The 27,365-nt window shown below is 39.9% G+C and overlaps 1 protein-coding gene across 1 annotated transcript in view; it reads right to left on the bottom strand.

The window, feature by feature from the left end:
• Window positions 1-27,365, bottom strand: part of LOC115221309 (fibrocystin-L-like) — a 47,918-nt gene that overhangs the window by 18,059 nt on the left and 2,494 nt on the right. The window contains exons 3-13 of the mRNA XM_029791470.2: window positions 27,068-27,316; window positions 24,637-24,807; window positions 23,910-24,146; window positions 19,692-20,066; window positions 18,098-18,436; window positions 16,674-16,839; window positions 14,108-14,346; window positions 11,144-11,389; window positions 10,020-10,777; window positions 8,597-8,692; window positions 5,720-6,094 (exon numbers count right to left, since the gene is read on the bottom strand). Of these exons, the coding sequence (XP_029647330.2) occupies window positions 5,720-6,094; window positions 8,597-8,692; window positions 10,020-10,777; window positions 11,144-11,389; window positions 14,108-14,346; window positions 16,674-16,839; window positions 18,098-18,436; window positions 19,692-20,066; window positions 23,910-24,146; window positions 24,637-24,807; window positions 27,068-27,316 (3,251 nt within the window). The remainder of the gene's footprint in view (window positions 1-5,719; window positions 6,095-8,596; window positions 8,693-10,019; window positions 10,778-11,143; window positions 11,390-14,107; window positions 14,347-16,673; window positions 16,840-18,097; window positions 18,437-19,691; window positions 20,067-23,909; window positions 24,147-24,636; window positions 24,808-27,067; window positions 27,317-27,365) is intronic.

The following is a 27,365-nucleotide window of genomic DNA, read 5'->3' as shown; positions in this document are numbered from 1 at the left end:
CCAACCGATCCACGTCCAGCCGACAAACCAGCCAACCAGGCGACCAACCGACCAACCGGCCAACCAGCAACCAGCCGACAAACCAGCCAGCCAGCAACCAACCGACAAACCAGCCAGCCAGCAACCAACCGACAAACCAGCCAACCAGGCGACCAACCGACAAACCGGCCAACCAGCAACCAGCCGACCAACCAGCCAGCCAGCAACCAACCGACAAACCAGCCAACCAGGCGACCAACCGACCAACCGGCCAACCAGCAACCAGCCGACCAACCAGCCAGCCAGCAACCAACCGACAAACCAGCCAACCAGGCGACCAACCGACCAACCGGCCAACCAGCCGACCAACCGACAAACCAGCCAACCAGGCGACCAACCGACCAACCGGCAACAGCCGACCAACCGACAAACCAGCCAACCAGGCGACCAACCGACCAACCGGCCAACCAGCCGAACAACCGACAAACCAGCCAACCAGGCGACCAACCGACCAACCGGCCAACCAGCCGACCAACCGACAAACCAGCCAACCAGGCGACCAACCGACCAACCGGCCAACCAGCCGACCAACCGACAAACCAGCCAACCAGGCGACCAACCGACAAACCAGCCAACCAGGCGACCCACCGACCAACCGGCCAACCAGCAACCAACCGACAAACCAGCCAACCAGGCGACCAACCGACCAACCGGCCAACCAGCAACCAGCCGACAAACCAGCCAGCCAGCAACCAACCGACAAACCAGTCATGACCAACCGATCCACGTCCAGCCGACAAACCAGCCAACCAGGTGACCCACCGACCAACCGGGCAGCCAGCAACCAACCGACAAACCAGCCAACCAGACGACCCACCGACCAACCAGGCAGCCAGCAACCAACCGACAAACCAGCCAGCCAGCAACCAAACGACAAACCAGTCATGACCAACCGATCCACGTCCAGCCGACAAACCAGCCAACCAGGCGACCAACCAACAATTCTTTTGGCTGTTATTTTTATATAAACGTAACTGAATAAAAGATGGGTTGGTCACGACTGGATATCTTCGATCATGGACCTGTTCGATTAGGCTTTCGTGAGGGCTGGACAACAACAACAACAACAACAACAACAACACAACAACAACAACAACTACAACAACGACAACGACGACAACAAACAACAACAACAACAACCAAAAGAACAAAATACATTTAATACGACCGATTCTCTCTAGAATTAGGAACCCGGCGTTGTTTGCGTGAGTCTGGCCGAGACATTTAGAAATAGCAGCAACATGTCGGGAAGAAGAAGGGTTTCCACTTAGATTTTAATACAGGATCTTTTGTAAACCCCAATCTCTGGTGCTGGGGTCGGGGTGGGGGGGTGGGGTGGAATACTTTGATATTGCTGACATGTCTTCTCTTTTACCTTCGGCAATACAATGAAGGCTTTTGTTGTTGATGTTGGTGGTGGTGGTGGTTGTGGCAATGGTTGTAGTTGTGGTGGTGGTCATGGTAGTGGTGGTAGTAGTGCTGGTGGTGGCTGTGTTTACCTCCGACGTCTGCCCAATCCAAACAATTCTTTTTTTGCAGTCATTTCTCCGTTCCTTTTTTTTTTTCAATTTTTTAATTTTTTTTATTTTCAGACATATTGCCTCTGAGATATAACGAAGATTCGATTCATATCCAAGTCAATTTTAATATTGGATTTACAAGGGCCCAAATCAGTGGTTCCCAACAGTAGTTAATTTGACAGTTGGAGGTCCATGTAAGATTGCTTTAAAATCTATCTATTTCTTTACTACCCACAAGGGGCTAAACACACAGAGGACAAACAAGGACAGACAAGCGGATTAAGTCGCTTATATCAACCCCAGTGTTTCACTGGTACTTAATTTATGATGAAAGGGAAAAGTCGACCTCAGAACGTAACCGCAGACGAAATACCACTAAGCATTTCGCCCGGCGTGCTAACGTTTCTACTAGCTCTTCATCAAAATTTTTTTTAAGTTTTCTGAAAATTTTCATCAGTTGTTCATGAAATACTGCAGATTTCGTTGATAGGGAATATTTTTTCTCCGGATAGTTATCCAACAAATACATACACGCACACACCACACAGATGCATATCTACGTACCTGTCTATCTATCTATCTATCTATCTATCTATCTATCTATCTATCTATCTATCTATCTATCTATCTATCTATCTATCTATCTATCTATCTATCTGTCTGTCTGTCTGTCTACCTATCTATCTACCTACACGATCCCTATTGATCGTTTTTTTTCCTCTTCCCCTTTTTTTCCCCTTTTTTCTTCTTTTTTCATTTCTCTTTTCTTTTGTTCCTTTTCCTTTTTTTCTTTTTATTCTTTTTATTTTTATTTTATTTATTTCTTTTTGTTCTTTTCTTCCCTTTTACGATCCCTCTTGATCGAAAACCTACGCCACCCCCTTTTTTTCTTTTGTTTTTTGTTTTTTTCATCCCCCAAAAGAAAAGCTCTACCTTGTAACTTGTCCCATCTGTGTGCAGCCCTGTGTGGCCAATAAAGAAACTTATCTATCTATCTATCTATCTATCTATCTATCTATCTATCTATCTATCTATCTGTCTGTCTGTCTGTCTGTCTGTCTGTCTGTCTGTCTGTCTGTCTGTCTGTCTATCTATCTATCTATCTATCTATCTATCTATCTATCTGTCTGTCTGTCTGTCTGTCTGTCTGTCTGTCTGTCTATCTATCTATCTATCTATCTATCTATCTATCTATCTATCTATCTATCCATCTACGGACGTGCTGTCACTTCGGCTCCGAAGGTAATCGTTTATTTTGACTATTTATAGCCCATATTTTGTGTACATTTTTGTAAATAAGGTGTGTAAGGCACCCAACTTTCGTTTGAGTGCTTTTCCAAGGGAGGAATTCGCCCCTAGGGGCAGATTCAACCCTATTTAATTTGTGTAATTTTCTTCTCGACATTTTGAAAATGTCGAGAAATTGTATTGTAGAACGCTGGTCGCGTTCCTTTATCGACCAACATTTTCCTAGTCTGGAAACGCTAGGAGAACAAAAGAACTCATGCACGGAAAGTGCAAACCTAAATGACGTGGCAGTGAACGCTGCAACCACTTGCGATGACAGCACTGTCACCACCACCACTAATAACAACAACAACAACGAGACTACTACTGCTACCACCACCGCCTCCACCACCACCACCACTGCCACCTCATCCACTACCTCAACTACCAACAACAACAACAACAATAACAATGACAACAAGAATAATAACAATTGCGCCACCATTTCGACATCTGCTGCCACGGCTGTCTCTTCTGCCACTGACACCACCGCCAACACCAACAACAAAAACAACAATAACAACAACAACAATTCTGTTCAGACCTTGTTTCCTCCAACACCAAGAACTGAAGGAAATAAACAAAAGACTGTGACCACCAAATTGACAAAAGCTGCTCGAACACAGGGACAAACTATGCAAGTAATTTTCCACCCCTTCCTACTTGCACAATCAAACCAAATACACCGATTTTACCAACTGCAACCAACAACATCACCACCAGCAACAACATTAACAAAACAACAACAAATTTCGCCGAGGCGATAAAAGAAAAAAGACAACAGTACTGCACAACAAATAAAAGACACGAACATTTTAATAACGGAAGTAGATGGTATAGTAAAAATAAATATACCACAAGAAATATTAGAAAATGAAAAAAAAAAGAACAATTATATATAAAATAATTAATAAGAAAACAAAAAGTCCAGAGAAGGCTAACACAAGCAAAATCGAAAAATGCTTGAAACCCATCTGGAACTACAAAGAGTATGTGACCTGGTGGAACAAGTTCGCACACATACAAGTGGTCTTCCACACTGAAGAGTTAGCAAAATGTTTCTCAACGCTAACTCTTCATTCAGATGAACTGACATTAATACCAAGCTATCGTGGACAGAAAGTGACTAAGATCACTTTAAACAATGTCTCAAAAATAGCGAACAATCTATGGCTAGTAAAGGCCTTATGTGTGAAAATGGAAGATTTCACAATTTTAGAAACTACGGTCACGGAACACAAAAACTGGGTGGGAAAAAGAGTAGAATTTCTACTACACATAAACCAAGATGACATAAAGAAAATACCCACCCAGATATGTGTATCAGAAGACCACAAGTTGTATGTGGTCGTCGATGGCAGAAGACCACGTTGCTACATATGCGGCAGTGAGCAACACCTAAAAAAAGATTGCAAATATGCCGCAAGAAAACAACAGCAACAACAACAGCAGCCGGAAAAAACAAAAAAGCCAGCTTTACTACCCACACCACAATTTGTACAAACAGGACTAATCACAGAAAATCAACAAAAAACAAACCTCACCAACCAAACAACACCACCAACTGCACCAAGAACAGAAACAACACCAACAACAACAACCAAGAATAAACCAACTCCCAAACCAAGGACATCTGCAAGACACTCATCGAAAATGAAGAAACAATTACTACTCCAAATCCCCACAAAATTGACACCCCAAACAACACAACAATACCTACAATCACTCAAACACAAAATACTCACCCTGAGAAACAGTAAAAGTAATTACCCGATCAGCGACGGGTAGTAATGCGAGTACAAATTCATATAATTTTAATATTTCTATTATTGAAAACAAGTGGATGTATTCCACTGAAACTAGGTAAATATAAGCCTTCGAACAGAGACGTCAGTGGCGACACCTGCGGGTCTGACTGCGCTACATTGACAAGGGGCAATACCCCGAAACGCATCTGTAGCTGTCGGACTGGCAGTGTGAAGCGGCTGACCTCCCTTGTTCGAAGGTTATAATGGATACAGATCGTGTATCAATAGCTATCTTGATGGCGGTGGCCTCATGGAGCTGACCATGGCAGCGATTATTCTTATATCTATAAGAATGCCATATTAATATGGCGATAACAATTAATTTCCAGTAAACGCTGCCATAATCTCTTTTATAGAGACTTAGTAATTTTAATATTTCTATATATATATATATATATATATGTATATAGAACAGAGATAATAAAGTATTTAATTCTTGTTTACAAATTAAATATAACTTTTTACATCATTTTCCAGCAGGTATAATGAAGATGATGGGTGGATGTTGAGGAAAAAATTGGAGATGGAGGGCTAACAGGAGAAACACACATTGTAGGGCTGGGGAAAATGGGGCACATATTGCAAGGTTGGGAGAATGGGCTGCACAATACAGGGAAAAGAGGGCACATGTAGAGTTAGAAAGGGGAATACATTGTAAGGGTTGGAGATGGAAGGGAACATTGTTGAACTGGGAGAAAGGAACACATATTAAAGGGCTGAGAGAAGGAGGCGTACATTGTGGGGATAAGATGTTATAGGGGGTAGGAGAAAGGGATGCGCATTGTAGGGTTGGCTGAAGAGGGTGCACATTGCAGACTGGGAAAAAGAAGGGTACATTGTAGAACTAGAAGGAGGCTGAAAAAAGTGGGTGCACATTGTAGTGAGAAAAGGGAACATGTTATCGGGCAAGAAGGGGGTACATATTTTAGAGCTTGGTGAAGAGGACAAACATTGTAGGTTGGTCTAAGGTATAAAATGTCTGGCACCAGACCTGTAAATATTAGAAACAAAAGCTAAAAATGCTATTTTAGTAGTGTTTGCAAATAAATCTAAAACAAAACTCACCCTCCATTTTATATTAGGGATCGTCAGCTTCGTGATGATGTCGATGAGAATTATATTCAAGTTTTTACTCTTCCCTGCAACAAACTGTGATGGTGTTATCATCAATGAAAGTGGCCGTTTTGGCACGATTAGTGATGGTTCTACTTTGGCAGCGAATTTTCCAGCATCAGAGGGATAACTAACTTGGAATGTAAGGCCATAGTCAGAGCCTTTGTGAGATATAGCAATATTTGTAAAGTTGGCCCAGCCATCATACAGCGAAACTTCGGTCGTTCCCGATAGGACAGCGTTGGCGTGGCTACCTTTGCCCTTTACTAAAGTGGCCGAAATGCGCCATGGATTTTCGAGAGTTCCAAGGATGTTTAATGGGTTACCCTGGAATAAAATAATAATAACATTAACAATAACATAAATAACAACAACAACAATAATGATAATAATTATTTTATGAAAAGATGCCTGTTCTTTGAGAAATAACTGACTTGGAAACAGGAAGTTTAGTGACAGGAAAAGCATTCAGCCATACAAAATTTACTCCACAAATGCCACCTGGCCCAAGCAAGCATGAAAAAGTGGACGCTAAAATGATGCTTTTCAATAAGCAACCCCGATTATAAGAATGCTTTAACTAACAACGGTTTCGAAGATAAGATATATTACAACCCTTCAATTAAAACTAAAAACCTAAAGATAGGCCCAGGAAAATAATATGGTTCGTTTCCCAATTCTCTGTAAATGTTAAAATTGACGTAGACAAGAAATTCCTGGCTTTATTAGATAAGCATTTTCCAGTGAACCATATATGCAAGAAGATTTTTTAATAGGCTCTCGATAAAACAGTCATACAGCTGCTTCCCCTATACAAAGGACGTTGTCAGTCACAGGTCTCATCAAGAGCCCACTTCCAGTAGTAACTGTTGAGACCCCGGAGCTTGCTCACTCGATCAGGTGTATTTGATGGACTCAGTCATCTATGAGGCCGAAGTTAGGCCAGTATCTCAGGATCTCGTAACTGAAAAGAAAAATTACATCGGTATATACGAAGGCAATTTTAAGATATATTATGCAAACCACTAGTCTTCTTCAACGAAAATAAAGCCATTAAGTTGGTTAGTCACGTATGGAGTCTATAGACAAACTTCACACCACACGAAACGTAAAAGACTTTTTCAATTCCCGAGCGTTATACTAATACATCTGTTTGTTTTCTACACCACCTGTCTTCGTCTTTTGTTTTTTTGTGAATTCTCCCCATACATACATACACAGATGTACACAAGCAAACAAATGAATGTATACACACACACACACATATATATATACACACACACACTCCTATGCATAAATATACATATACAAACATACACACATTCGCACATACGCCTGCTCAAATATCTAGATATATAAATCCACACTAGCTCATGTGTACACACACACACACACTCACACACAGATACACAGACACACACACCGACACAGACACAGACACAGACAGACACACACACACACACATATTGCATAAATTAATTAAATAAGTATGTAATGGATACTGCAGAACAAAATCTTTAGTAGACATTCAGTATAATGTAGTGCAAAACATAGGATGTATACAGCCGAGAAAAGGAATTGGAGTATAAAGCTTAGGTGGCTGGATAGTAAAGATAAATTAATGTTATGTCACTGTAACCAAGGATCACTTGAGGTGGAAATGCAGAAAGAAAAGAAATACATTTAATATAAAATATATGTGTATGTGTTATTACTTACATATTCCTGATTCGTTTATGGTTTGGGTAAACAGAATTTTAAGAATGTTCTATTGATTTGGTGCCTGCATCTTATTATTAGCTCATTATGCTTATTTATTAGACTTGATATGCATTTTAGAATTTTTAGTGCCTTCATAGAACATAAGTTACAGCTACCCGATCCTCAACATAAAGAAAGTTTGTCTGTATAATGGACCAAAAGCTGGAGTGGTTTATGTTAGTTACTTTCAACTCTTAGATTAATCTAGCTAATGAAGTGCTTGGTAGATTCTTATCATTAAAAGAATTAAGATGGTTGCTCAATTTTGCTTTAAATTTCGTCACCATGGCACCGCTAGAGTGCGGACGGAATATTTAGATAGTTCTTAAGGAAGCATAATCAAAAGTACATGCGCAGAGTACACAAAGTAAAAGACAAACAGACAGAAAAGCCAAAGAGAGGAAACAATGCTTCTACACATCAGGAATAGTGCTAGCGAATTTCAGGAAGCAGGGAATTTTTGAAGAAAACAATGTCCTCACACCTAACAACTGATGCAGGTGGTATATCTATTGCTTTGATAATTCTGGATGTAAAAAAATATTTTTGAAAGTCATGCGTGTATAATTACATGTACGGATAAAGCCGTATACATACACATTCACAAAATATCACACACACACACACATATATTCTCTCTCTTATACACACACACACACCACACACACACACACACACACACATTCACACACATGCTCTCTCTCTCTTATACACACACACACACACTCACACATACTCTCTCTCTCTCATACACACACACACACACTCACATACTCTCTCTCACACACACTCACACACATACTCTCTCTCTTATACACACACACACACATTCACACACATACTCTCTCTCTCTCTTATACACACTCACACACTCACACATACTCTCTCTCTCTCATACACACACACACATACTCTCTCTCTCATACACACACACGCATACATACTCTCTCTCTCTCTTATATATACACACACACACTAATGTACATCATATTCATATCACAAACCCTTTTATATACGTCTGCATGGATATAATATCTCAGCAGAGAACCTTCTTAAGAAAATACTCACCGAGGTATCTAAGAATTGAAGGCATGGCCCCTGATTAAATACCCCACCTTCGTAGGACACCTTCGGGCTAATAACCAGCTTCATTATGTCTGGTACCTGCGAAACAAGTAAAAGAAATTTTATTGAGGTTGTTGGAAGAATCGTTAGCACATCGGTCAACAGGCTTAGCAGTATTTCGTCTGTTTTTATGTTATGAGTTCAAATTCCACTGAGGAAAGCTTTGCCTTTCATCCTTTCAGAGTCGATAAGATAAAGTACCAACCAAGTACCAGCTTTACTCCTTACTCTTTACTCTTTTACTTGTTTCAGTCATTTGACTGCGGCCACGCTGGAGCACCGCCTTTAGTCGAGCAAATCGACCCCGGAACTTATTCTTTGTAAGCCCAGTACTTATTCTATCGGTCTCTTTTTTGCCGAACCGCTAAGTAACGGGGACGTAAACACACCAGCATCGGTTGTCAAGCAATGCTAGGGGGACAAACGCAGACACACAAACACACACACATATATATATACGTATATACGACAGGCTTCTTTCAGTTTCCGTCTACCAAATCCACTCACAAGGCATTGGTCGGCCCGGGGCTATAGCAGAAGACACTTGCCCAAGATTCCACGCAGTGGGACTGAACCCAGAACCATGTGGTTGGTTAGCCAGCTACTTACCACAGAGCCACTCCTGCGCCTTTAGCTTTGTAACTAAATTAGAAACAATTATTTTTGTTGTTGTTATTGAAGGCATCGAGCTAGCAGAATCCACAGCAGAATCCACAGCATGCCGGACAAAATACTTAGTGGCATTTCATCCGTCTGCGCGTTTTTGAGTTCAGATTCCGCCGATGTCGTATTTGCTTTTCATCCTTTCGAGATCGATAAAAAAAGTACCAGTTGAGTACTGGGGGTCGATGTAATCGACTAGCCCCCCCCCCCATTCGCCTCCCCACAAATTTCTGGCCTAGTGGTTTAAAGTGTTGCCTTCACGCTCGCGAGATCGTGGTTTCAATTCCTAGACCAGGTGGCACGTTGTGTTCTTGAGCAAAACATTTCACCTCACTTTGCTCTGCGATCACTTCGACACCTGACACGTGGTAGACTTGTGCACCTGTTCATGCAAAGTCGATTTGACGGGGAGAGAGAAGGGGGAGCTAATGTACGGCATGAACATTTGATCTCTATAAGCAAATCATTTGTGTAGGTCGTTGGGCAAAAGTGCTGGACACTCATGCATCGTCTTCGACAGGGGAGTCCGTCATCATCATCATCATCATCATCATTATTATAATAATCATCATTATTATTAATTATCATTATGATGATAATAATAATAATAATAATAATAATTATTATTATTATTATTATTATAATCATCATCATCATCATCATCATCATCATCATCATAATCATCATCATCATCATCATTTACCTTGACTGCGTAAGTAGAGTTCGTCTGTTGCGTCTTGCTCCAGTTAGGGTCAGTGACTGGAACCACAGGAGGGGTCATCGCCATGCTGACTATTTGGTAATTAAGGTGCTGATCCAAAGATCTCAACTGTCGGCTGTTCACTAACTGCGACGAGATGTTCTGCAAACTTTGAGACGACAAAGAACTGTTGGTGGGAACACTGGAGTTTGTAACATTACTCTCACTGGACGGCTGATCCCCGATCTCCGTGGTGACCTTCACCCCGGACACAGCCCGTTTCTTACGTCTGGCTGTACCTTCTTTCACAATATCTACAATTCTCACCTTACTAGCGGAAATACCGAGGAAAAGTGCCAAGTTTCTGACCAGATTTTCTCCAAAGAATTCGCTCTCACTTACTCCCCCGAAAGAGAATGTAACAACTACAATCGGGTTGACACGAATATCTACCGGTTTCCCTCCTTCAACTATGACATAGACTTTCTGTTCCAAACGGTCAAAGAAATTTGTGGCCACTGCATCAGCAGTGGTCGGTAGAAAAGCCTTTCGGTTTGACTCTTTCACCGTCTTGTATTTCATCTCGTCATTGTCCATGTAAGCGTTTTTCGGTAGAATAAAAGTATTTGTGTAATCGAAGACATCTTGTCTATTTGGAAATTGGTAGTAGACTGATACTGAGATCTTCTTGTCGGTGTTTAGTAAACGGAGACGGAGTTTCTGCGGGGTGGTGCTTGAAAAATAAATATCAAATGGGTAGGCTGCAAAAAAAATAAATAAATAAATAATAATAAATAAATAAATATACGAAAAGATACAAAAATAAATAAAAATATAAAATGACAAACGACAAAAAATATTTGCACGTTTTCTTTTTGTCAAATGACAAATTACAAGAGTTATCTTAAATACAGTGACCATCACTCCATCATTTCCTTCATATGTAGTAGTAGTAGTAGTAGTAGTAGTAGTAGTAGTAGTAGTAGGAAGAGGAGGAGGAGGAGGAGGAGGAGGAAGAGGAAGAAGAAGAAGAAGAAGAAGAAGAAGAAGAAGAAGAAGAAGAAGAAGAATATGAAGAGGAAGAGGGTAAATATGAATTCGGTGTGAAAATGGATAGCGTAACTCACTGGGGTCAACGATGGCCATGAAAGTAGAAATTCTCTTGCGGCACGTATAACCTGAACACCAGCCGTGATCCTGCGGACCGTTGATCAAGTCTATGTATTTGTTACCGACGATGGCAACTGGCGAAAGTCGTCGCGTCTCTGTGTCCTCGTCCAAACTTTCGATTATCATCATGGCGTATTCACTGTTGTTGCATTGGTAAGCCTGCCACTGGTTTTGGAGCACGCAGTTGGAGTTTCGAACAATTCCTGGAAATAAAAACGAAAGCGTTTAAAGTGAATTTACTGGGTTTGCAGAGAGGAAGAGAGATCTTGGTGCTGACTCGTGTCATTCACTTACAGAAGATTTCTGTGTCGTACTCTATGAATTAAAGTACGGTGATATTTGAACTCAGAACGTGAAGACAAACGAAATACTGCTAAGCATTTCGCCTGGCACGCTAATAATTCTGCCAGCTCGACGTCCTTGATAATATCTTTATATATAAAATTAAAGTTGTGTGTGTGAGAGTCTGTCTCCTCCGATTTAGATTCCTAACTACTCCCACATTTTGCGGTGCAGTTTAACCAAATGCGGGTATCTTATAATCGTCATTCATATCGAGCCCTTCTGGGTATTAGCGCGCGTCTACGATGGGTCTATGATTTAAAAAAAAAATTACTATCATGTTTCCGCATTTTTAATGATTTTTGCTCGGGTTATATAAGGGAAATAACTCTCTAAAAATGCTTATATAGTTATTTCCCTTACAAACCCGAGCAATGCCGGGCAATACTGCTAGTTTGATAATAAAAAAAAATAACCAAAGGATTTTTAAATATGGAATGGTTATAAGGTCCATACAAGTGAAACAGGAATCGAAAGGGTCGATAAGAAAAAAATGGTTGAGAACCATTTCTTTAGGGGTCCTATTTGAGGGTTACATTAACACTTTTCGTGGGCCTCCAGCACCATTTTGTTTCATCATCATTGTTCGACCGTGGTCGAGACAATGGAATTTACTATGTTACGCCAGATCTCACGGTCCATCATAGCATTACGGAGGTCCTGTTGCTGGATGCCTGTATCCCTGGAGATTACATCAGGGTAGGAGAGTGTGCGCCCTCTGGTATCGTATACAGATGGCTTCTAGGGGAGAAGAGTAGAAATTATCTCGTTTTCAGCTCTACAACAATGTCCAGCAAACTGGACTCTTCTACCTATTTCTTTACTACCCACAAGGGGCTAAACACAGAGAAGACAAACAAACGAATTAAGTCGATTATATCGACCCCAGTGCGTAACTAGTACTTATTTAATCGACCCCGAAAGGATGAAAGGCAAAGTCGACCTCGGCGGAATTTGAACTCAGAATGTAACCGCAGACGAAATGCCACTAAGCATTTCGCCCGGCGTGCTAACGACTCTGCCAGCTCGCCGCCTTCTGGACTCTTCTACCTTGCACAAGAGATGATACAGGTGGTAATTTCCCATATATTTGTACTTTGGTTGGATGACGCTTCCACGAGAGATTTTGAGCTGTCATAAGGAGGCGGGTGTAAGTTCCATCCAACCGCCTCTCAAGCTTCTTTGATAACGTCCAGGTTTACCCAATGTATAGACTTTAGAGGAAAACGTTACTAATTAGAAGAAAAATAATTCGTTTCTTTGTTTTCCTTTTAATTTAGTCATGAGGAAATACTGTGTCCCATGGTCCCTTAGAAGGCCTCTGTGACTGGAAGGAAAGAGGAAGATGCCCTCAAACTGGAGGCCTCACTTGGAATGCATGCAACAGAGTACATTCTGCTGAAGGAACCCAAAGAGTCAAATGGAGGTAATTAACCAAGAGACGGATCTATCACACAATTAGATTAGTTTGACTGATTTAAATAATTATATAATTGATTTATATAATTATATAAATTAATTCAGTATTTTGAAAGCAAAAATCAAGCTTTCCAGTGCAAAAAAAAAGGGGCAAAATTTTATCTGAACATCAATACTCCCTCTTTACTCTTTTACTCTTTTACTTGTTTCAGTCATTTGACTGCGGCCATGCTGGAGCACCGCCTTTAGCCGAGCAAATCGACCCCGGGACTTATTCTTTGTAAGCCCAGTACTTATTCTATCGGTCTATTTTGCCGAACCGCTAAGTAACGGGGACGTAAACACACCAGCATCGGTTGTCAAGCAATGCTAGGGGGACAAACACAGACACACAAACACACACACATACATACATATATATATATATATATATATATATATATATATATATATATATACATACATATATAGGACAGGCTTCTTTCAGTTTCCGTCTACCAAATCCACTCACAAGGCATTGGTCGGCCCGGGGCTATAGCAGAAGACACTTGCCCAAGATGCCACGCAGTGGGACTGAACCCGGAACCATGTGGTTGGTAAGCAAGCTACTTACCACACAGCCGCTCCTGCGCCTATGTTTAATATTCATTGTTATTTTTTGAGCAAATAACCCCAACGCCTCATCACCACCATCTACTACAACCCCTCCATGACCACTCCTCCTTCCTTCCCTTCTCTCCAAACTTATATTCACAAATGACAAATGGAATTAGTTTTACGGCTGAGTGAACTGCGGCGATTTGAAACGAAGTGTTTTGCTCAAGAACACAACTAACTACCCAATACGGGAATCGAAACCGTGATCATGAGAGAAGCACTGCAACGACTAAGCCACGTGATCACAAAAGAAAAGATGATCGCAGAAAGAACCCTTTTGACCATGGGTTCTCTTGACCGAGGGTGACCAGGGGATAAAGAACGAAATGAACATCAGTGACACCATCACCACCACCACTACCACCACCACCACTACCACCACCATCACCACCACCACCACCACATCTGTCTCCAATAAAATCACACACACACCCACACACACGCTTACCCCCCCCCCACACATAAATGGAATATTCTAATTCTCGCAGCATCCATCGACTTACCTCTTCCTGTTGCTAATTCCTCAATTGCCATTTTGGAGCCGTTTGGATACGCCCTGGCTACTTTTGGGATCCGGTAGTCGCCGAGCCCTCGCCGCTTGTCCCCACCCCACTCCCACTCTGACTCAGAGAACACACTGACCGGGGGGTCGCCCTTAATAAAACTTCCGTCGGTGTCCACGAGCAACACTTTCTTTTGGCCATCGCAGTCCATGTCCACACAATCCGCTGAGTTGATTTTTCTGAAACGTGGAAATATTTTGTGAAACATTGTAAGGTCAAGAGAGGACGATATTAAAAAGATAAAGATATCAAGATACGGTGTGTCGAGAAAAGAGAATATCAGGACATCGACATATCAAGACTTAGTAATATAAATATTAAAAGATGAGGATATCAACATTTAGATATGAGGTGACAATGTGATATCAAGGCATGTGATAGCAAGACAGGAGAATATTCTTTTCTACTCTAAGCACAAGGCCCGAATTTTTTGGGGAGGGGGACCAGTCGATTAGATCGACCCCGGTACGCAACTGGTACTTAATTTATCGACCCCGAAAGGATGAAAGGCAAAGTCGACCTCGGCGGAATTTGAACTCAGAACATAGCGACAGACGAAATACCTATTTCTATTTCTTTACTACCCACAAGGGGTTAAACATAGAGGGGACAAACAAGGACAGACATAGGTATTAAGTCGATTACATCGACCCCAGTGCGTAACTGGTACTTAATTTATCGACCCCGAAAGGATGAAAGGCAAAGTCGACCTCGGCGGAATTTGAACTCAGAACATAGCGACAGACGAAATACCTATTTCTATTTCTTTACTACCCACAAGGGGTTAAACATAGAGGGGACAAACAAGGACAGACATAGGTATTAAGTCGATTACATCGACCCCAGTACGCAACTGGTACTTAATTATCGACCCCGAAAGGATGAAAGGCAAAGTCGACCTCGGCGGAATTTGAACTCAGAACATAGCGACAGACGAAAAATACCTATTCTATTTCTTTACTACCCACGAGGGGGTTAAACATAGAGGGGACAAACAAGGACAGACATAGGTATTAAGTCGATTACATCGACCCCAGTACGCAACTGGTACTTAATTATTGACCCCGGAAAGGATGAAAGGCAAAGTCGACCTCGGCGGAATTTGAACTCAGAACATAGCGACAGACGAAATACCTATTTCTATTTCTTTACTACCCACAAGGGGTTAAACATAGAGGGGACAAACAAGGACAGACATAGGTATTAAGTCGATTACATCGACCCCAGTACGCAACTGGTACTTAATTTATTGACCCCGGAAAGGATGAAAGGCAAAGTCGACCTCGGCGAAATTTGAATTCAGAACGTAACGGCAGACGAAATACCGCTAAGCGTTTCGCCCGGCGTGCTAACGTTTCTGCCAGCCACCACCTCAACAACATCTACAGGATATTTGTGCATGTGTATGTGTGCAGTATCTGGAGCCAGTGCAAGTACAGATTTATATGTTTTGTTTTATGTATGTATTCTTATGCATATACTTTCATGTTTGGGCATGAGCTTATTTACTTAAATTTTAAACTTCTTTACTCTTTACTCTTTTACTTGTTTCAGTCATTTGACTGCGGCCATGCTGGAGCACCGCTTTTAATCGAGCAACTCGACCTCAGGACTTATTCTTTTGTAAGCCAAGTACTTATTCTATCGGTCTCTTTTGCCGAACCGCTAAGTGACGGGTACATAAACACACCAGCATCGGTTGTCAAGCAATGCTAGGGGGACAAACACAGACACACAAACACACACACGCATATATATATATATATATATATATATATATATATATATATATATATATACGACGGGCTTCTTTCCGTTTCCGTCTACCAAATCCACTCACAAGGCTTTGGTCGGCCCGGGGTTATAGCAGAAGACACTTGCCCAAGATACCACGCAGTGGGACTGAACCCGGAACCATGTGGCTGGTTAGCAAGCTACTTACCACACAGCCACTCCTGCGCCTAACTTCAGGAAAGTTTTATACAAAATTTTACAGTTCCATTAATGCTTGGAATCTGTAACCTTCTAATTAGCTTTCTCCTTTCTGGTTTTGAGAGTCCTAATTTCTTAAATTGGTACTTAGGCAGTTTGTTAGATACTCCAGTGCCCCAATAATTACTGGTACAAACTTGAATTATTTCCTTCAAACAAATTCACTCACAATAAAAGAATAAAAGAGTATATACACATATATACACACACTGGAGCATACAGAATTACTTACACAAGTATACGCATATACCCATGCATAGACCTACACACACACACAAACAGAAACACACACATCACATATACAAAAACACACACATCACACATACAAAAAACACACACACACACACAAACACACACATGAACACACACATACAAACACATAAACACACAAACGCAAATACACACAAGCACACACACAAACAAACACACACACACACACACAATCAAACACACACACAAACACACACAGAGGTGCATAAATTATCAAAGCTCAAAAGAACGAAGCCATTCTTACTTAACGTTTGGTCTCCGGATGTAAACCTTACTGTCATGGTCGACGTCAACTTCACTGATTTTCTGTATATACACCGGATGTTGACCATCTTCATTGGATGCAGATTTTAGCACAACTGTCTTCATCTTGTTACCACATCGGCTGTTGAAATGTGCAAACACCACATCTAAAATAACACCACAGATATAAATTTATAAATATATGAATATATGGGTTAAAAGAAAAAGCAGATAACAAATTACTAGTTTTCCAGTTTTTTCCATTACGAACGTTTCAAAAATCAATGGACGGCTGTTGAATCGATTTATTGACAGCATCTCCAGATTACCTGACTTTCCACGATAATGTGCTGTGCATTCAGAAACTATGTGAATGTGTGTCTATCCCTCTCTCTCTCTCTTTCGGAGAGGCACTGAGCAGCTATACGCACACATACACACACGGCAGTAACTTCCACCTACCGAATTCAATCACAAAGCTCCGGTCGGCTCGGGGCTATAGTGGAAGACACCTACCCAAAGTGCCATGCAGTGGGACTGAACCCGAAACCATGTAGCTAGGAAGCAAGCTCCCTAACCACACAGCCATGCCCGCGCCTACGTATGTATATATTCGTACACAAATATGCACGCACACACACACACACATGCACACACACCCTACCTATATACACACACACATACACACATCAGAAATGATAGGGAAAATAAATGAATTTGAAAAGACATAGAGAGCAGATGTGAAGATCTAGTTATCGTATATTAATATTAGATTCAAATTTTGGCACAAGGCCAGCAATTTCAGGAGAGGGAGTAAGTCGACTATATCAGTTCCAGTGCGTAACTGGTACTTATTTTATCGTCCTTGAAAGGCTGAAAGGCAAAACCAACCTCTCTGGTATTTCAACTCAGACTATAAAATCAGAAGAAAATGTCGCTAAACATTTTGTTCAGTGCAGTAACCATTCTTTCAGCTTGTCACATTAGTTATTTGTATTAATACTGATACATTTACAAACCGGTTTCACATTTGTTTGATTTTCAAAACACTAGACTACTGATAATTTTAATTAAATGTTTATCAGCTTCACACGAATGACATTAAATGTCAACTGGATTTTAACTAAACCAGGGCAAGTTGTATATCTGCCCTACATAGCACAGTAACCATTCTTTCAGCTTGTCACCTTAGTTATTTGTATTAATACTAATACATTTACAAACCGGTTTCACATTTATTTGATTTTCAAAACACTAGACTACTGATAATTTTAATTAAATGTTTATCAGCTTCACACGAATGACATTAAATGCCCTACATAGCACAATAATACCCGAGCTAAATTACTGGATGTCTTGTGTTCATGAGGTCTATTGGTGCCCCGGATACATTCAAGATTTAGTTTCTATCAAATCAGATCTTACCGTGGATCTTCATCACTCCAGAGATGGTAGGGTAGGCCATAATATTAATGAATGGCTTATCAGGGGCTCTGTTGGAACCTGATGTACGCGTTAGCCAATCAATTCCTACTGTCCAACCATCTGTGTTGGAGCGAGACAGGCTGCTATAGGCAATGTTGGGGTCATCTTTGCTGAGACGGTCAATGGAGCAGTCGTACGAAGAGGTAAGGCCAACAAAGGTTGAATTTCTGATGACCACTGCTTTGGAACTGGTCTGATGGGTCAAAGATGGCGGACCAATCACAAATGGAAACACACCCAAAGCGTTCTCGATAAAAATGCTGTTCTCAAGTATAAATCCTGCAAATAAAAATAATAATAATAATGATGATGATGATGATGATGATGATGATGGTGATGATGATGATGATGATGATGATGATGATGATCCTTCCTATTATAGGCACAAGGCTTGAAATTATATATATATGTGTGTGTATGTATGTATGTATATATATGTATAATAATATATATATATATATATTATATATATATATATATATATATATATATATATATATATATATATATATATATAGGCGTGGATGTGGTAAGAAGCTTGCTTCACAACCACATGATTCCAGGTTCAGTCCCACTGCGTGGCACCTTGGGCAAGTGTCTTCTACTATAGCCTCTGGATGATCAAATACTTGTGAGTGAATTTGGTAAACGGAAACTGAAAGAAACCTGTTGTGTATATATATATATATATATATATATATATATATATATATATAATTATTTGAGGGAATATAATCCTAACTTACAGGGAAAGAAATTCAATTTAGAAATACTAAATCAAATTTCACACAATATAATATATATATATATATATATATATATATATATATATATATATATATATATATATATATATATATATAAATTAGAAAAAAAAAAACCCACCTTTTATCAATTAAAAATGAACAATTAAATTACACCATCTAGAAAATTACATATATAGAAATATTAAAATAAAATAACAATAATATATCGATGATTAAGTAAATTGCCAAATAATAATAAAAAACTGCTTGAATGCCACACAATCACGTTCTGCTCTCTATGAATTAAATGGATTTGTTTCATATATTTGCGTTCATATATATATATATATATATATATATATATATATATATATATATATAATATATATATATATATGTGTGTGTGTGTTGTGTGTGTGGTGTGTGTGTGTGTGTGTGTCTGTGTTTGTCCCCCTAGCATTGCTTGACAACTGATGCTGGTGTGTTTACATCGCTGTCACTTAGCGGTTCGGCAAAAAGAGACCGATAGAATAAGTACTGGGCTTACAAAGAATAAGTCCCGGGGTCGAGTTGCTCGATTAAATGCGGTGCTCCAGCATGGCCGCAGTCAAAATGACTGAAACAAGTAAAAGAGTAAAAGAGAAAGAGTATACATATACATACACATACACACACTTACAAATGTGTGTGTGTGGTGTGAGAGAGAGAGAGAGAGAGAGAGAGAGAGAAACAGAGGGAAAGAAAAAAAGCGGGGATAAGATTGTTTCACCTTAGAATTTCTGACTCACCTGGTTCGTTATTATGATACAGGCCCACATCTGTACAATGGGAAACATGGAAGCCAGTATATTTAACACACTCGGTTTTCTTGGGGCTGACATCGAAATCAAAAACTGCAATTCCAAGCAAAGCACCTCTCACGATGTTGTCCGTCCAGCTAGAAACTTCTCTACAGTATTCTCCGTTCATTCGGTACCCAATGCGTTGGCTGCCGGCCACAACGTTACGTCGTAAATCGAGTCCTTCTACTCGGATTGCTTCAATGCCAGCCGGCCATTTGATCCCGCCTTTGAAGTTCCGCCCCCGTATGTAGACATCTGGACATATCACTAGTGCTACCAAGTTCCTTAATAGTGTCGTGTTGTCAGAATTGGAAATAATTCCTGTAAGAGATGATGATGATGATAAATTAATAATAATAATAATAATATTAATAATAATAATAATAATAATCATAATAATAATAATAATAATAATAATAATAATAATAATAAACTAAACGCAAAAGAAATAGACAAAGAAAAATCCCAGCAATGGTTGAGAAGCTCAGGACTCAAAGCAAAACAGAGGGATTTTTAATTGCAGCACAAGACCAAAGCCTCCCACCAGAAATTACCAAAAACATGTATGAAAAGAAATATTACAAATAACTGCAGAATATGTGGAGATGGACAAGAACAATAAATCATATTATCTCTAGCTGCCCAGTCCTGGCTAAGAAGGAATATATTCACAGACATGACAGAGTTGGAACCTACATACATTGGAAGCTATGCCAACATTATGGAATAACAACAGAAAAAAGATGGTATAAGCACACAACCAGAAAAGGTCACAGAAAACGAGAAGCAACCATACTCTGGGATATGCCGATACACACAGACAGAGAAATTAAGGCCAACAGACCAGATATAGTTGTCAGAACCATGAAAAAAAATGCTTTCTAATTGATGTATCAATAACCCGCAGATGACAACGTGTCTCTAAAAGAAATGGAGAAACTATCAAATACAAAGACCTGGAAATAGAGTAACTAGAATGTGGAATCTGAAAACAGAAACATTCCTATCATAGTAGGTGCATTAGGCATGATAAAAAATATTCAGACAATACATACAAAAACACCAGGACTTACAAACACATATAACATACAGAAATTGCACTACTAGGCACGCACACATCCTACGCATAACACTTTCCATACAATAACCATCAGAGCATCACAACAAATCACAGCACATACCCAAGGCACAGAGCTGCCGCTCGGTAGTGAAGTGAAAGCACGCTATAAAAATAAAACTACTGAATAATAATAATAATAATAGTAATAGTAATAATAATAATAATAATAATAATAATTAATAGTAATAGTAATAATAATATAATAATAAGAAGAAGAAGAAGAAGAAGAAGAAGAATAATAATAATAATAATATAATGATCGTAATAATAATAATATAATAATATAATAATAATAATAATAATAATAATAATGATAGTAATAATAATAATAATAATAAAATAATAATATAATAATAATAATAATAATAAGAATAAGAGAAGAAGAAGAAGAAGAAGAAGAAGAAGAATATAATAATAACAATAATATAGTAATAATAATAATAATACATGATTTTCGTTTTTTTTTAGACATTCACTAGTACAACACCAAAAAAAAACCAACAAATATATGGCACACTAGGCATAACAACAGTGACCGTGACCGTCCAACCTGTTTCTCTTGAGGTCTCTGGTGAGACTTGGGGCCAACTTGTACAAATTAAAGCAAAGTCAAACATAAGAATAATATAATAATAATAATAATATAATAATAATAATATAATAATAATAATAGTAATAATAATAATAATTTGATTCCAGTTCGTAAAGAAAGAGGCGAAAAACAACAAAGAATACAATTCCTTAAAATTTGAAATAGGAACAATTTGGAGCAATGCGAACAGTAAAGGTGGTGCCTGTAACAATTGGTGCGTTGGGGGCCAGTAAGGCAAGATATAGACAAATGGCTGAAGGGGATTGAAATAGAATACCTGGAGGAACTCCTACAGAAAGTTTGTCTCTTAAGAAGAGCAAGGATTATCAGGAGGGCCCTAAGCACTTGAAAGACTGCAGCAGTGATTTGCGTTGGACAAAGCATATCTCTAAAATTGTCAAGAAGGCCGAGGGTGTCTTGGCATAACTCAGCAAGACTTTTGTTAGCCGCTCTCCAGCCATCTATTTAAAACTGTATACAGCTATGGTACGACCACACTTGGAATTCGCATCAGTTTGGAACCCCTATCTTGCTCAGAACATTGACCTCCTGGAATCTGTCCAGAGACGTGCAACCAAACGCATGCCCTCCATCAGACACCTACCATACTCTGAGCACCTTGTTTCCCTGGGCATGGATTCACTGAAGCTCCGGCGTCTGGCGACGGACTTGGTAAACACCCACAAAGTTATCAACCACCTCACCAACAACAACACTGAACACCTTTTTGATCTCCATGTGTCCAACACACGTGGACATGCCTACAAAGTCAGAAAACAGCACAGCTCCCATGACTTTCGGAAACATTTTTTCACGCTCAGAGTTGCTGAAGCATGGAACAAACTGCCTGCATCAGTTGTTGACTGCCATGACACTGCATCCTTTAAGGCCCTCATGCTTTCCGAAATCCGCCGAAACTACACTTGATTATACATACACTTTAGATGAGTTGTAGTGCACCTGAGCACTGTACACAATGTTTTTATTATTATTATTAAAACTTGAGCATACTTAAGGTTACAGATAATAACCCACGGCCCACATAAATCTGACCAGGAATAAGACCAAATTTGAGCCAAACCAAAATAATAAATTGCTTCAATTGGGTGGGACATTGGAAAATATGCAAACCCTACCGATCAGTACTCCTGCTTACTGGCATGACCATCATCCTGAGCCAGTCGTTGAAGGTGAAAATGTTACTATCCTCTGGGATTTTCCAGTCAACACTGTCAAAACGATCCTGGTTAATTGACCAGACATAGTTATTAAAGACAAGGAAGAAAATATTTGCAGACTAATAGTTGTGTTTCCGCTAATAAAAATATATTTGTAAAGGATTTGGACAAATTTAGAAAATATAAGGACCTTAAATTGAAGCACAAAAAAGATGTGGAATCTTAAAGAAAAAAAACTTGATCCTGTTATATATATATATATATATATATATATATATATATATATATATATATATATATAATTATATAATTATATATATATTATATATATTATATATATATAATATATATATATATATATATATATATATATATCTATATATATATATATATATATATATATATTATATGGAGGCGCAATGGCCAAGTGGTTAGGGCAGCGGACTCGCGATTATAGGATTGTGGTTTTGATTCCCAGACCGGGCGTTGTGAGTGTTTATTGATGAAAGCACCTAAAGCTCCATGAGGCTCTGACAGGGGTCGGTGGTGATCCCTGCTGTACTCTTTCACCACAACTTTCTCTCACCCTTTCTTCCTGCTTCTGCTGTACCTGTATTTCGAAAGGGCCAGCCTCGTCACACTCTGTGTCACGCTGAATCTCCCCCGAGAAATATGTTAAGGGTACACGTGCCTGTGGAGTGCTCAGCCACTTGGCACGTTAATTTCACGAGCAGGTTGTTCCGTTGATCGGATCAACTGGGATCCTCGTTGTGATAACCGTTGTACATACACACACACACACACACACACACACACACACACACACACACATCTCTCTCTTTCTCTCTGTATACATACATACATACATACATATTTCTTTATTGCCCACAAGGGGCTAAACATAGAGGGGACAAACAAGTGATTAAGTTGATTACATCGACCCCAGTGCGAAACTGGTACTTTATTTATCGACCCCAAAAGGATGAAAGGCAAAGTCGACCTCGGCGGAATTTGAACTCATAACGTAACGGCAGACGAAATACCGCTAAGCATTTCGCCCGGCGTGCTAATGTGTCTGCCAGCTCGCCGCCTTATATATACACACACACACACACACACACACACACACACACACCACACACTCACACACACACACACTCACACACTCTCACACACACACACACACACACACACATACACACACACATATATATATATAGGTATGGTAAAATCAAAATCTGTTCCTGTTAATGAAGAGAAGTTGTTGTACTGACCTGATCCGATTGTGTGGTGAATAATGTTGTTTTCTATAGGAACCTTGTGGCTGTTGTAAATTCCGATGGCAGTGGAGAAGCCATTATGGAACGCACACTTTCTCACGTATGTAGGACGTAGTCTATGGTCTATTGTGCCTAAATTATGGAAAGCCACCGAGTAACGTGGGTCATTCTTGCCGGTCCAACCATATTGGCCTGAGTGATAGAACTCAATGTTGCTAAGTCGCATGTAACCTGGGAGGAAGAAAGAGAAAGAGAGAGAGAGTGTTAGGGAGAAAGAGTAAAAGAAGGCGAAATGGAAGGGAATGAGAGGAAGGAAGAGGAAGGCAGAGAAAGTGGGAGAGTGGGAGGGAGAGGAAAAGTAAGGGAGAAGAGAGAAAATGACAAGGAGAGAGAAAAGTGTGTGTGTGTATGTGTGTGTGAGAGAGAGGGGGAGAGAAAGGGGAAGGAGGAGATAACGCGTATGTGTGAGAGCGAGGGAGAGACAGAGAGGAAAGAGAAATAAGAGAGAGAGAGAGAGAGGAAGGGGATTGAGAGAGAGTACTATGTGTGTGTGAGAGCATGGGAGAGACAGAGAGGAAAGAGAAATAAGAGAGAGAGAGAGAACAAGGAAGAGACAGAGAGGAAAGAGAAATAAGAGAGAGAAAGACAGAGAGAGAGAGTAAAATTAAGTTAGAATATTTTCCATATCTGAATGAGAGCAGCAGCCCGTATTATTACTCACCGACATATACTTTGTCTTGTTCTGTTTGTGTCACTCCAACAATGATCCTGGCGCCAAACATTTCCTTGTAGAGGTTGTTGTAGTCTTTGCCGATCACCTTGATGTTACGAGTGAAGAGGCCGACTTCAGCTGCGATCTCGATTTGGTTCTTGTTGATGGTCTCTTGGTGGACTGTCGGAGGGAAGAGAGAGAGAGAGGAATGATGTGAATGAAGAGAAATAAAAAAAAAGGGAATGAGGGCGGGAAGTGGGGAGAGAGGGAAAGAGGAAGAAGGGAGAAGAGGGAGAGGGAGGGAACGAAAAAAAGAGTGAGAAAAGTGAGAAAGAGCAAGATGAAAGAGAGAGTGTGGGAAAGATAGACACAGAGAAAGAGAGAGTAGAGGCGAGAGGGACAGAGAGAAAGACAGAGATGGAGAAGAGAAGAGAGATAGGAGAGAGAGGCAAAGATAAAGAGAGAGAGGGGGAGAGAAAGAAGGAGATGGAGGAGAGAAGAGCAAATAGGGAATGATGGAAGAGAGAGGGAGAGAGAGAGTGAAGAATCTCTACCACTATTTGATTGATATTTTGTTTATCGAACTTGGCGGGATTTGAACTCTGCACTCAAAGACATTCCCATGCGACCACCCTGCTGGTTGTTTATTTAAAAATTTCTTTAGGTAAATGTAAAACTATACTCTTTTACTCTTTTACATGTTTCAGTCATTTGACTGTGGCCATGCTGGAGCACCGCCTTTAGTCGAGCAAATTGACCCCAGGGCTTATTCTTTGTAAGCCTAGTACTTATTCTTTTGGGGGTTTTTTGCCGAACCGCTAAGTAACGGGAACGTAAACATACCAGCATCGGTTGTCAAGCGATGTTGGGGGGACAAACACAAACACATAAACACACACACACACACACACACACACATATTTATACATATATACGACGGGCTTCTTTCAGTTTCCGTCTACCAAATCCACTCACAAGGCTTTGGTCAGCCCGAGGCTAGAGTAGAAGACATTTGCCCAAGGTGCCACATAGTGGGAGTGAACCCAGGACCATGTGGTTGGTAAGCAAGCTACTTACCACACAGTCACTCTTCATTCTTGATGGTGTAATGAAAGAAAGATTTGAGTGCTATTTCTAGCATTTTTTGTGACCCTCATAACGCTTTCCTCATTGAGTTCCTCCAAGTTACATTTTTATAATCCCACAAGCAAACCTGTTTGTGGTCGCAAATCTGCCGGATATAGCAGCCTTTTATCCATCTTATCTCACCATAGTGAATTAAATATTGAAAGGAACATTAAATGTTGTATTCCTAGAATCATTGTGTCTAAACATAAGACGAAAGAGCTACGGTTAACGCCTTCGGTCCCACATCTACTCCTGTGTGACTTACCTGCGGTTAAATAATTACTCTTTTAGAGGGAGATAACTCTTGCATTGTAAAACTATAAAAAAATTTGAGCAATGTCATTTATCTCCCTTCTATCATTTCATTTCTCCACCACGCTTTATAATATGCAAAGCCTAAAAATTCTGTCTGATGTTTTGGCGAATAACTTGAAAATATAATAGGGATCTTTTCAGTTTGAACGGCAGTTTTTTCTAGCAGTGTCATATGAAATTGTCACCCATAATTATGACCCTAGTATCGATCTATTGCATTTCAGTCTGTTTTAGGGTTAGGATTAGGGGTGGGGGGAAAGGTATCTTTTTTTCTTCACAAATGTAAATAAACCCAATCTGTTTCTTAAACGAGGGATATATTCATGCGGCACAGAATGTTGTTTACCTCAAGGGACGTCATTGATTGGTTGAAATTGCAGAAATTGAAGAAAAACAACAACAAATATCTTACAAACTATAGAATTTTCTCAATAAAGTCAAGAGAAAAAGATGTTTTATAAACACATTCTACCAGTATACGAAGTTTAAAAGTGTTTAGTTACCTAGAAATTATGTTAAAAACTGCCGTTCAAACCGAAAAGATCCTAGTTATATTGTAGAAGAGACATTTAATCAATTTAAAACAACTTCAAAATGGAACACAATAACCATTACGAAATATGCTGTTATCTCTAAGCAACGAACCAATCTGCTCTGAAGAACTATCAAAACAATATCTGTGTATCGTGATTTCCGGGTTATTTCCCTTCATCAGCACAGAATAATCGTTCGGCTAGAGGTGGCGCTGCCAAATTCACAGATACACAGATATTGTTTTGAGCTGAGAGGGGGTGCTAGATTTCCTTGTTCGAAAATATAAGGACACAGATCATGTCGTATAGGCAGCTGGAGACGATGTCTCCTGGGACTCAATTACAACAACATTCGTCCTAAACCAGGACTGCCATGTTATGTTGGCAAACACTCTTTACTCCAACACAAAAACAATACACGAATAGTTACTGGACTGTGGCAGCCTTTTGCATGTACAACTTACCAATATGCTGATGGGCCACAGTGGCATTGAGGGTCAGTTGGGTGCCATCTGCTGAAACCGATTGAATTCTGAAAGTTTCCGTTTCCCAGGCATTGTAGTCCGTAGATGAAAGAACAATCTCTTCTCCAGGTTTCCAGTCGACTGCTTCCTTCAGTACAAGCTTCTTTGTACCAATTTTGGCGGTGCTAGCCAAGCGTGTCCACAGGACTTTCCGATTCAGTGCATGCATGTCAAGCCCACCAAACACACCTTATATTAAAAATAAAAAAATATAAAAATAATTATTAACATGTGTGTG

The sequence above is a fragment of the Octopus sinensis genome, linkage group LG18 (genome assembly GCF_006345805.1).
Source record: "Octopus sinensis linkage group LG18, ASM634580v1, whole genome shotgun sequence".
Lineage (NCBI taxonomy): Eukaryota > Metazoa > Mollusca > Cephalopoda > Octopoda > Octopodidae > Octopus > Octopus sinensis.
Note: the sequence above shows the minus strand (reverse complement) of the source record. Positions and strands in the feature narration are given on the sequence as shown.